This window comes from Hemiscyllium ocellatum, chromosome 19 (assembly GCF_020745735.1).
Source record: "Hemiscyllium ocellatum isolate sHemOce1 chromosome 19, sHemOce1.pat.X.cur, whole genome shotgun sequence".
NCBI lineage: Eukaryota > Metazoa > Chordata > Chondrichthyes > Orectolobiformes > Hemiscylliidae > Hemiscyllium > Hemiscyllium ocellatum.
Window position 1 is genome coordinate 4,981,288 of NC_083419.1, and position 13,102 is coordinate 4,994,389.

The following is a 13,102-nucleotide window of genomic DNA, read 5'->3' on the forward strand; positions in this document are numbered from 1 at the left end:
AAAGTGATGTGCAAGTGAAATAAGGGCGATGTGAGAAAATTAAAAGTTCACTCAGCGATAAGTGAGCGTCTGGAATGCACTGCCTAGGGATGTGGGGGAGGTAGGTTCACCTGAGACAGTCAGTGGGGACATTGGATGACTATTTGGATAAAAACAGTATGCTGTGGAGATAAAGCAGGAGATTGTCACAAGGTGATGCTGCCTACCTAATCAGCTGCACAGGCACAATGGGCCGAATGGCCTCCTTTTGCACTGTTCCAATTCTGCGCTTCAGTGATATTGTTCTAATGATTACTGTGCTCCATTTCCAAAAGGGATATGAATGGTCCATTGTTTCTCTACAGGGAGTCACCTACCCAGCATGTCACGGGCTTTGGAGCATGTGGGCCCCACCACTTGAACGGAGTCGATTGGCTACGACGTCATTCTGTGGTCAGTGTCAGTATTCTTACTGTCTCTGTGTCAGAAGCCAAGCTCTTGCCTCCTCATTAGCAACGGTGTACTGAATATGGCATGCTGTAACCAGTGTTAGAGAAATGGTAGGCTACGTAGGTTGTTAAATTCAGCCTCGGAAGGTTTTCCATGAGTTTTAAACTGTATAATGCTGATTCTTAATGAGAATCGAAGAATTATTTGCCAGTGATGAATATACCACAAGTTTGTGAGACTTTAGTTTGGGTTTGGAGTCTTTGTGGAGATCAGCAAAAGGGATAGACTGGCTCTGTCATTCTCGACCTTGGCTGATCTTTGATCTCAATGCCACTCTTCCCCCCCCCTACTATCCTCCTTGATATCTTTAATAGCTAGACATTTATTGGCCTTTTTCTTGAATGTGGTCAATGACTGAATGTCCAAAGCTCTTCAGGTTAGAGAATTCCAAAGTTACACAGCTTTGACTGAAGACCTTTTTAACCCATATCAGCCCGAAATGGTTAACCTTTCCTTTCAAAGTAATACCCCTCTAAACCGAGAGTCTCTCTCCTGGGGAAACAGTGTCTACTCTCTCAAGCCCTTGAAGGATTTTATTAATTTCAGTGTAGGCCAGCTGTAGACAATTCAGCTCCTCAAGCCTGCCCTCCACCTTTCTAGATCGTAGCTGATCATTGACCTCATTTTCTGCACCATCCGTACCCTCTGGAGGTGATTGGTTTAGCTCAGTTGGCTGGATTGTTGGTTTACAGTGTAGGGTGATGCCAACAGCGTGGGTTAATTTCCCATTACCAGTTTGAGGTTACCATTAAGGACTCTCCTTCTCAACCTCTTTCCTCACCTGAGGTCTGGTGGCCCTCAGGTTAAATCGCCACCAGTCACTTCTCTCTAATGAGAGAGCAGCCCCTCTGGTCTGGTATGACTATGGTAACACAACAGCACTGTAGAAGTTTATCACAGCCAGTCCCTGGGTTTTGTTTGTGAGACCATTTGCTAGCTGGATGACAATGCAGGCCAATATAAAATAGCTGTTTGTAAGTGCAGGCCACAGTTATATGTAAGACCCCCTCTGTTTGGAATTGCTTTTGCGAATGTTTGTAAGTCAGGGATTCCCCCTGTACTTTTCATCTGGCACTTACTCAATGATTGTGTGTTTATGGTACACCCCAGGGGAGAGAATTCCAAAGATTCGCTACCGTCTCATCGATTAGTCACAGAGTCATAAAGGTCTACAACGTGGAAACAGGCCATTCAGCCCAAACTGTACCTGCTGCCCAGTTTTCACAATTTAAGCTAGTCCTATTTGCCTGCGTTTGGTCAATACCTCCCCATAACTGTACCACCCATTTACCTGTCCAAATGTTTCTTAAATGTCAAAATTTATACTCGTTTCCACCACTACCCTAACAACCCATTCCTGACACTCACCACCCTCTGTAAGAAACAAATCTCCCCTCTGGACTCTTTCGGATCTCTTCCCTCTCACCATAATAACCCTATGCCCTCTAGTTTTAGACTCCCCACCATTGGGAAAAGCTGTTGGTTATCTACAAAATCTCGTGATTTTGTAGACCTCTAAAAGGTCACTACCACTTAGTCTCCTAAACTCCAGGGGAAAAACGTCCTAGCCTAACCAACCTCTCCCAAGAACTCAAACATTCCAGTCCAAATAGGATCCTTTTATATCCCTGTTATAGTAGGGCTGCCGGAGTTGCACACAGTATTCCAAATGTGGCCTCACCAATGTTTTGTACATGCTCCAACTAGACATCCCAACTACTGTACTCAGTGCTCTGACCAATGAAAGCCAGCATGCCACAACCTCTTCACCATCCTATCTAACAGGGACTCCATTTTCAAGGAGCTATGAACCTGTACCCCTGAATCTCTTTGTTCAATAACACTCCCCTAACATTGGTTTGATCCATTAAAATGCAACGCCTCACATTTACCTAAATTAACATGCCATTCTGCAGAATTCATCGACAATGCTAAAGAATGTAGGATGCAATCTCCAGGCTCCCTTGAAGAGGATTAAAATACAGAAGTTGGAGGAAGGTGGACAGTAATGAGATCATGATGTGACAGAGACATCGCCATCATGTGGTCGAGTCGGTCGTGACCGAGCTGAGAGAAAAGAAAGTCCATCCCAGAGCACAATCCACTTACCTTAAGTCAAGATGACTCTTAGAGCAGACCCTCTGACCGTGCGGCGCCCCCTCAGCACTGACCCTCCGACAGTGCGGCGTCCCCTCAGCACTGACCATCTGACAGTGTGGCGCCCCCTCAGTACTGACCCTCCGACAGTGTGGCACTCCCTCAGTACTGACCCTCTGACGGTGCGGCACTTCCTCAGTACTGACCCTCCGACAGTGTGGCACTCCCTCAGTACTGACCCTCCAACAGTGCGGCGCTCCCTCAGCACTGACCCTCTGGCAGTGTGGCACTCTCTCATTGACCCTCTGACAGTGCGGCACTCCATCAGCAATGACCCTCCGACAGTGCGGCACTCCCTCAGTACTGACCCTCCAACAGTACGGTGCTCCCTCAGTACTTGCCTCTGCTTCACTTTAGAATCATAGAAACCCTACGTGTGGAACGAGGCCATTTGGCCCATTGAAACTGCACCGACCTTTCCAAGAACATCCTACCTTGTCCCCACAGCAAGTCACGGCTGCTCCCTTAACAGTCAACTGTTGGTACTAACAGTTTGAGGGAATTATGAGGGTTAATTGCAACGGTACTCAGAGTTTACCAAAATGCAACCTGTCGGGAGGGAAGTTTAGTTTTGGAGCTTTGAGCGAAATAAGCAGCAAGCTGGTGATGTTATCAGCTCAGCCATTTTGACGCAGCAATCTCTGACAGTGAGCTGCGGTGTACGATTAATTTCCAGCCCTGCTGTCGATAGACAATGCAGAGACGCGCGGCAAATGTTCATTTAGCAACAGATATCTGATAGGAAGGAGCTCCTGTTGCTATAGCGACATATTAATGTTGCCTCATAACGGAAGTCTTTAATACAGGTCCTGCACACCCAAACAAGGAGCTCCTTCCAATCTAATCAACTCGGTCAGATTAGTGAACAATGGAGGCGCTTTGAGATTATGAAGTTACCAAATTTAAATATTTAATATTTTCCAGGGAAGTCTTGAAAGAATTCTGATGGGTATCCAGCTTGCATTAGCTCCGTTACCATCACATTTTTGCCAACAATGCTGAGGTGCTGGGGGATGAGGGGCTTCAGTTATGGAATCATAGAATCCCTACAGTGTGGAAACAGGCCACATGACCCTCTGACAAGCATCGCACCCCCTACCCTGCATTTCTCATGGCTAATTTATCGAGCCTACATACTCTTGGACACTATGGGCAATTTCCCATGGCCTATCCACCTCACTTGTAGATCTTTGAACTCTGGTAGGAAACCGGAGCACCCAGAGGAAACCAACGCAGACACAGGGGGAATGTACAGTCTCTACACCGACAGTCGCCCGAGGGTGGGATCGAATGCATGCCCCTCGTGCTGTGAGGCAGCAGTGCTAATCACTGAGCCACTGTGCCACCTCAGTATTTGGAGAGATGGGAGAAGGCAGTGCTGTTTTCCTTAGACAGTGTGTAGTGGTATCATTACAGGATAGTATCCCCTACTTGATGGGTTCAAATCCCATCACAGCTGCTGGTGAAATTTGAATTAACCGTTATTTAAAATCTGGAGTTAAATTGTTAAACCCATCTGGTTCATTAATGTCCTTTGGGAAGGGAAATCCTCTATCCTTACCTGGTCTGGCCTCCATGTATCTCTTGATATTATTGACTCTTAACTACCCATCTGAAATAGCCCAGTAAGTGACTCAGTTCAAGGGGCAATTAGGGAGAGTGCAATAAACACTGACTCAGCCAGGGAAGCCCATGAACATATCAGAAGAAGATCAGAGAAGGTTAAGGGGAGATTAGATGGAGGTGTTGCCAATACTGAATGGTTTTGATAAAACAGATGAGGAGAAGCTGGTTCCTGTAGCAGAATGGTTGGTACCAGAGGGTCAGAGACTTCAGGTAATTGGTCAGAGAGAGCACATGAAGAGGGGCACATGTTTCACTCAGTGACTTGTTTGGATCGGGTAAGTGTTGCTTGAAAGGATGGCGACGAAGATTCAATAAGAACTTTCAAAAGGGCATCGGAGAAAGACACAACAGGAAGCCATTAAAAACCTGACAGAACTGCGAATGCTGGAAATCAGAAACAATGACGGGAATTGCTGGAAAACCTCAGCAGGTCTGGCAGCATCTCTGGAGAGAAAGCAGAGTTAATGTTTCCAATGACCCTTCCTCAGACCTGATGGTAGATGGAAAAAGTTGTTTTTTATGCAGAAGATAGGGTGGGGGAGTGGGTAGGGGGTAAATGATAGATGGAGGTAGAGCCCTAAGAGAGAGGAGAGCAGTTGTTGGACAGATAAAGGAGTGGATAATGATCAGCCTGGGAGAATGAATAGCTGTTAGTGGACAATTAGTGGCTAACAATGGGTTGTGTGTAATAGCAGACCATGTGATCACAAGGCCTGGTGTGTGGAGGCTGCGGTAAAGCCATGGAAGAAGGCACCTATAGCCTTAACTGATTTTCAGAGCAACTGGAATGAACAGAGGGAGTAAGGTCAGCTGCACAGCTCTGTCAAAGGGCTGAGTACAGAAAAAATGGGCTGATTGGCCTCCTCTATCAGTCACTAATTCTAAATGGTCAGTTCATTTAATGCTGAATAGAGCACAACATTGATGAGTGATTTCAGTAATTTAGGGGATCTGTTTGGAAGTTACTCTGGTGAAAGGATTGTGTGAGAAATCGGTTCAGGCGTATGTTGGTTCTGTCACTAGGTTAGTCAATCCTCCGTAGTGCTGCTCCCTTGTGAGAGAGGTGACTGGTGATGGTTTAACCTGTGTCACCGTGCCTCAGGCAAGGGAAGAGGGTGAGAAGGAGAATCCTTTATGGTCACCTCAGCCAGGGATGGGAATTGAACCCGCACTGTTGGTATTGCAAACCAGCCCTCTGTACTCACCGACATTTGTCGGTGGGTTAGTAACACAGAGAACGTGAGTCATATCCCACTCCAGAAGTCTGAGATTTTGATTTTAGTTTTAAAACCTGGAAATAGCGAGTTTTTCTCAGTGAGAGTCACCATGAGGCAATCAGATCACCATGCTCCCACAACTCTCTGCGTAAAGAACCCACCTCGGACATGCCATCTATATTTTCCGCCAACCAGCTTAAAACCATGACCCTTTGTGTTAACAATTTCTGCCCTGGGAAAAAGTCTCTGGCTATCAACTCTATCTATGCCTCTCATTATCTTGTACACCTCAATTAGGTCCCCTCTCTTCCTTCTTTTTTCCAATGATAAAAGTCCGAGCTCAATCAACCTCTCTTCGTAAGATGAGCCCTCCATTCCAGGCAGCATCCTGGTAAACCTCCTCTGAACCCTCTCCAAAGCATCCACATCTTTCCTATAATAGAGTGACCAGAACTGGACGCAGTATTCCAAGTGTGGTCTAACCAAAGTTTTATAGAGCTGCAACAAGATCTCAAGGCCCTTAAACTCAATTCCCCCTGTTAATAAAAGCCAAAACACCATATGCTTTCTTAACAACCCTGTCCACTTGCGTGGCAATTTTAAGGGATCTATGTACCTGCACACCAAGATCCTGCTGTTCCTCTAAGAATCCTGTCTTTAATCCTGTACTCAAGTTTCAAGTTCAACCTTCCAAAATGCATCACTTTGCATTTATCCAGGTTGAACTCTATCTGCCACCTCTTAGCCCATCTCTGCATCCCTGTCAATGGCACACTGCAGCCTACAACAGCCCTCTATACTGTCAACGACACCTCCAACCTTTATGCCATCTGCAAACTTGCTGTCCCATCCTTCAATCTCCTCATCCAAGTCATTAATATAAATTACAAAGAGTATAGGCCCAAGAACAGAGCCCTGTGGAACACCACTCACCACTGACTTCCAGGCAGAATATTTTCCTTCCACTACCACTCGGTGTCTTCTGTCCACCAGCCAATTCTGTATCCAGACAGCTCAATTTCCCTGTATCCTATTCCTCCTGACCTTCTGAACGAGCCTCCCATGGGGAACCTTATCAAATGCCTTGCTGAAGTCCATATTCACCACATCCACTGCTCGACCCTCATCAACTCCTCTAGTAACATCCTCAAAGAACTCAATGAGATTTGTGGGGCATGACCTGCCCCTCACAAAGCTGTGCTGACTGCATTTAATCATGCCATGCTCTTCCAGATGGTCATAAATCCTATCCCTCAGAATCCTTTCTATCACCTTGCAGACAACAGACGTGAGACTTACTGGTCTGTGATTGCTGGGGATTTCCCTATTTCCTTTCTTGAAGAGAGGAATTACATTTGCCTCTCTCCAGTCCTCAGAAACGACTACAGTGGAGAGCGAGGATGCAAAGATCTTCACAAACGGCAATCACATTTCTCGCTTCCCAAAGCAGCCGAGAACAAATCTGGTCTGACCCTGGCGACTTGTCAATCTTAATGTTTGTCAAAATTTTCAGCACATCAGCTTCCTCAATCTCTATCCGTTCCAGCATGCTTACCTGCTCCTCAATGGTTTCATTCACTACAAGGTCCTTTTCTTTAGTAAAGACAAAAGCAAAAAACTCATTTAGGGCTTCCCCTACCTCCTCAGACTCTATACACAGGATCCCTATGCTATCCCTGATCGTCCCTACTCTTTCTTTGATCATTCTCTTATTCCTCACATATATGTAAAATGCCTTTGGATTCTCTCTAATCCTTCCTGTCAAGCCTTTTCGTGCCCCCTCCTGGCTCTCCTCAGACCATTTTTGAGCTCCTTCCTCACCTGCCTGTAATCCTCTAGAGCTGAGCAAGACCCTCGCTTCCTCCACCTTACATAAGCTGCCTTCTTTCTTTTGATGAGAAGCTCCTCCGCTCTCGTCATCCAAGGTTCCTTTATCTTACCACTTCTTGCCTGTCTCAGAGGAACACATTTGTGCATCACTCGCAACAACTGTTCCTTAAACAGTCTCCACATGTCTATAGTGCCCTTTCCATGGAACAATTGCTCCCAGTCCATGCTTCCCAACTCACGTCTGATAGCATCATAGTTTCCTTTTCCCCAATTAAATATCTTCCCATTGTGCCTGTTTCTCTCCTTCTCCATGGCTATGTAGAATGTGAGGCAGTTGTGGTCACTATCACCAAAATGCTCTCCCATTGCAAGAGCTGACACCTGCCCCGGCTCATTGCCGAGCACCAAATCCAAAATGGCCTCTCCCCTCGTCGGCCTGTCAACGTACTGGGTTAGGAAACCTTCTTGAACACACCTTACAAAAACAGCTCCTTCCAAACCATCTGCTCGAAGGAGGTTCCAATCAATATTGGGAAAGTTAAAGTCACCCATTACAACAACCCTACTACATTCACACTTTTCCAAAATCTGCTGACCTATGCTTTCTTCCATCTCCCTGATGCTATTGGGGGTCCGTAGTAAACCCCTAACGAGGTGACTGCTCCCTTACTGTTCCTAATTTCCACCCATACTGACTCAGTAGGCAGACCCTCCTCGACAATGGTTACTTCTGTAGCTGTGATACCCTCTCTGATTAGCAGTGCTACACCCCCTCCTCTTTTTCCCCCCTCCCTATTCTTTTTAAATGTTCTAAACTCTGGAACATCCAGCAACCATTCCTGTCCCTGAGAAACCCATGTCTGTGTTATTGCCACAACATCATAGCACCAGGTACTGATCCATGCTCTAAGCTCAGCACTTTTATTCCTGATACTCCTTGCATTAAAGCAAACTCACTTTAACCCATCCCTTGGTTCTTTCCCAGGAAATTCCTTCCCACTGGCTGCGTTACCTCTTGCTATTGCCTCATCTCCATCAACTCTCACCACCGGTATATAGCTCAGGTTCCCACCCCCTTGCCATACTAGTTTAAACCCTCCTGAACCACTCGAGCAAACCTCCCACCCAGGACATTGGTCCCCTTCCAGTTCAGGTACAACCCGTCCTTCATGTACAGGTCCCACCTTCCCCAGAAGGCATCCCAATTATCTACATATCTGAAGCCCTCCCTCCTACACCAGCTGCGCAGCCACGTGTTAAGCCGCGCCCGATCCCTGTTCCTCGCCTCGCTATCTCGTGGCACCGGTAGTAAACCCGAGAACACTACTCTGTTTGTCCTGCTCTGCAGCTTCCATCCTAACTCCCTGAAATCACCTTTTATATCCTCAATCCCTTTCCTGGCTATATCATTGGTGCCAATATGTAATACGATTTCTGGCTGTTCGCCCTCCCCTTTCAGAATCTTATGCACCCAATCAGAGACGTCCCGGACCCTGGCACCAGGGAGGTAACAAACCTTCCAGGAATCCCGATCCTGACCACAAAATGTCCCGTAACAATCAAGTCTCCTACCACTAGCGCTTTTCTATTCTGCCCCCTCCCCTTCTGGACCACAGTGTCAGGCTCAGTGCCAGAGAACTGACCACTATAGCTTTCCTCAGGTAGGTCATTCCCCCCCAGCAGTATCCAAAACGGTATACCTATTGCTGAGGGGAATGTCCACAGGGGAGCTCTGCACTGTCTGTCTGTCCCCTTTCCGCCCCCTAACTGTAACCCATCTATCCTTATCCTGAGCCTCAGGAGTGACCAACTGCCAGTAACTTCTCTCAATTACCCCCTCAGCTCATATGTGACTCCAGACTCAACAGTCACATGGTTGACCTGTAGTTGTCCTAAAGGATTGTCCCTTCACTCTGAGGCTGTGTCCTTGGGTCCTGGTCTCTCCAACACATGGAAGCATCTTCTCCACATCCACTCTATGCAGGCCACTCAGTATTCACTCTATGCAGGCCACTCAGTATTCCCACTCAGCATCGCTTCAGTGGGAGTGGTATTTCAACTGGCCATCAGTCTCAGTATTGAACAAGCGGTCTCTCTGGGTTGTGTGTTACTGACTCTCATTGTATGTTCTCCTCAGGTTCCTACGCTGGAGCTGTTGTGGCAATGCCACTGGCAGGGTTGTTGGTCCAGTACAAAGGCTGGCCTTCAGTCTTTTATGTCTATGGTAAGTTCAGCTAAACCAAAATGTTACCATGTTATTCCGGGTTCCAGCTGCTGCGGGAGGGGTATACGTGGGCAGTGAGGAAGCTATCCCTGGTACTTTTACAAGCCTTGCACTCTGGTATTGAGCTTCATCACAATAGAGGTGGTGTGATGCAGTCGTAGAGTCACAGAGATGTGCAGCACGGAAACAGACCCTTTGGTCCAACTCATCCATACCGACCAGATATCCCAACCCAATCTAATCCCACCTGCCTGCACCTGGTCCATATCCCTCCAAACCCTTCCTATTCATATACCCATCCAAATGCCTTTTAAATGTTGCAATTGTACCAGCCTCCATCACTTCCTCTGGCAGCTCATTCCATACACACACCAACTTCTGTGTGAAAAAGTTGCCCCTTGGATTTTTTTATATCTTTCCCCTCTCACCCTAAACCTATGCCCTCTAGTTCTGGACATCTGCACCCCAGGGAAAAGATTTTGCCTATTTACCCTATCCATGCCCCCCATGATGTTATAAACCTCTATAAGGCCTCTGACGCTCCAGGGAAAACAGCCCCAGCCTGTTCAGCATCTCCCTATAGCTCAAATCCTCCAAACCTGGCAACATCCTTGTAAATCTTTTCTGAGCCCTTTCAAGTTTCACAACATTTTTCTGATAGGAAAGAGACCAGAATTTCACCCAATATTCCAACAATGGCTTAACCAATGTCCTGTACAGGCACAACATGACCTCCCAACTCCTGTACTCAATACTCTGACCAATAAAGGAAAGCATACCAAACGCCGCCTTCGCTAAGGCAGTGGAACCCATTCTGTGAGCCACTGAGATTGGATGAAGAATTCACTACAGTGACTTACCAAAGCTCCTATAACAGCATCTCCCAAGGCCCCACCATGAAAACCCAACACAGGCCTGGAGCCGTGTAACTCCACACGGGGTAGAATGGCAGGTTTCCTCCTCACAAAAACATGTGTCAGATTATTGAAATTCTACAACAGTCTGTCACCTTGTAGTAACTCAGAGCTGAATTCAAAACCTAACCATACACAGAACATTTAGCGAGGTGAGTACTGGGGAAAGGCTCAGTCTAATAAATGCAGTCCAGATGAGCTGATCCATCTGACACAGGCTCAGTCCTACATTACGGTTGATCGTACAGCTCTGTGCTAATGGTCCATGACCTCTATACTTGGACAATATGTTGAGGGGGTTCCAATTTAATAAGCACAGCAAGTTTGGTGTCCCCACATGATGCGGCTTGGAAAGGGTGCAGAAGAGAGACACTGGGCTATTTCCCAGTTTAAAACACCATAGACACCAAAGGGTGGGGGCCACAATTTGGGCCACTACTCTTCAAAGGCATGCAGCCTTAAAGGTAAGTGATTGGCCATTAAAACAATAAGAAGATGAACTCGATTCTATCTATATTGATGGAGGAAGCTAGGGCCAATCAGGATTCAGACATTGTTTAAGAACAAAGATGGTTTGGATTTTGGGTACACCACCTTCTCTCAGAGAATAGAGAACCGCTGTGAAGCAGTTAGATATCCTTAAGGATGTTTTTATTTCTTTATTCTTTCCTGGGATGTGGGTGTCACTGGCTGGGCCAGCATTTACTCCATCAGGAAGCGAGGGGTGACTAATCCAGGCAACAGAGGCCTACAGATTAGGGCCTCCCTGTATATGGACAACATCAGTGTTTTCTGCTCAGATCTGCTGTCAGTGCGCAAACTCATGAGAATCTGTGACCAGTTTGAACTGGCCTCGGGAGCTAAGGTCAATCGAGGCAAGAGATTTACTGCCATCCTTAATTGTCCTTGAACTGAGTGGCTTGCTTGGCCATTGCAGAGGGTGGTATGGATCCACCATATTGCTATGGGTCTGAAGCTGCGTGCATGATAGAAACAGCAAGAAGAACAGAGGGACTGAATATTATTTACATGGAGAAAAACCACAGAAAGTTACAAAGCACAAAAACATTTAGGAGGCCTCAAACATCAAAGACAACAAGCAAACATCCAATTTCAGTGGGTAATAGGGAAGGCAAATAGGGTGTTGGCCTTCATTTCAGAGGGAGTATAAAAATAGGGGAGTTTTGCTAAAACTATACAAGGCACCAGCCAGACCACAGATGAGGTACTATGAACAGTTTTGGATCCCTATCTAAGGAAAGATAGACTGGCCCCAAGAACGTCCAGAGAAAGTTCACTCGGCTGATCCTGGGGATGGAGGGACTGTCTGATGTGGAGAGGTTGAATAGGTTGGGCCTATACTCATTGGAGTTTAAAAGAATGAGAGCAAACCTTATTGAAACGTGCTAGATTCTGAAAGGACTCCACAGGGGAGATGTGGAAAGGTTATTTCTGCTTGTGGAGAGAGAGGCCTTCATCTCAGGATAAGGGGTCGCCGATTGAAAACAGGGAGGAGGAGGAATGTCTTCTCTCAGAGAATAATAAATCTGTAGAATTCTTTATAGCAGAGGGCTGTAGAGGCTGAGCCATTACGTATGTTCCAGGTTTTAATCTGTAAGAGAATCAAAGGTTGTGGGAGAAAGGCAGGAAAGTGAAGTTGAAGATGATTAATCATGATCTTATTGAACGGTGGGGCAGACTTGATGGGCTGAATGGCCTACTCTGCTCCTATGTCTTTTGGTTTTTCCTTCCCTAGAGAACACAGGTGAACCAGATGGATTTTCACCACATTTGCTGATAATCTCATGGTCATCATTACTGAGATTGAAGTTATGATTCCAGATCTGACTGGCTGAGTTTAATTGTCTTAGTTGCTGTGGTGTGACATGAGCCCACATGCTCAGAGCACTGGGCCTGGTCTCTGGATTACGGCCCACTCCCACTGCTGACTGATACAGTAACACCTTGTTTGTAATGTTGCAGGAATGTTTGGAATGATATGGTACATATTCTGGCTGCTGTTTGCCTATGAGAGTCCTGCAAAGCACCCAACAATAACGAATGAGGAGAGAACGTACATCGAGACCAGTATTGGGGAAAGGTCCAGTCTAATCAACGCAGCACAGGTGAGCTGATGCATCTGACACCAAGTCAGTCACAACTGCCCTGAGATGCATTCACATAGCACCTACAACATTGTTAATTGTAAACATTCCACTGGTGTGTAAGTCTGAAAGAATTTGACACAGAGCGACATATGATGATATTGGAGTGCCTAACCAAATTCCTGCTCAAAGAGAGACAGTGAGAAGTTGTTGTTTCCTGAGATATGGGCATAACCAGCATCTGTTGCCCTTTCTTATTTTCCTGACTGGCTTACTGAACTGTTTCAAAGGGTTAACCACATTACTGTGGGTCTTCAGTCATACATAGGACACACCAGGTAAGGACGGCAGATTTCCTTTGTTCAAGGAAGATTAGAGAACCCAATGGGTTTTTAAGATGATTAATTTGAGTTTCGTGATCATCATTACTAAGGCTACTTTATACTGTAGATTCATGACTTGAATTCAAAGTTTATGAAACTGTAGTGGTGGGATTTGAACCAATAACTTCAGAACTTTTGATCTCTCGATTATTAGTCC

General features: G+C 46.2%; 1 protein-coding gene across 1 annotated transcript in view; it reads left to right on the top strand.

The window, feature by feature from the left end:
- Positions 1–13,102, top strand: part of slc17a8 (solute carrier family 17 member 8) — a 70,531-nt gene that overhangs the window by 35,919 nt on the left and 21,510 nt on the right. The window contains exons 5-7 of the mRNA XM_060839211.1: positions 345–432; positions 9,457–9,543; positions 12,441–12,583. Of these exons, the coding sequence (XP_060695194.1) occupies positions 345–432; positions 9,457–9,543; positions 12,441–12,583 (318 nt within the window). The remainder of the gene's footprint in view (positions 1–344; positions 433–9,456; positions 9,544–12,440; positions 12,584–13,102) is intronic.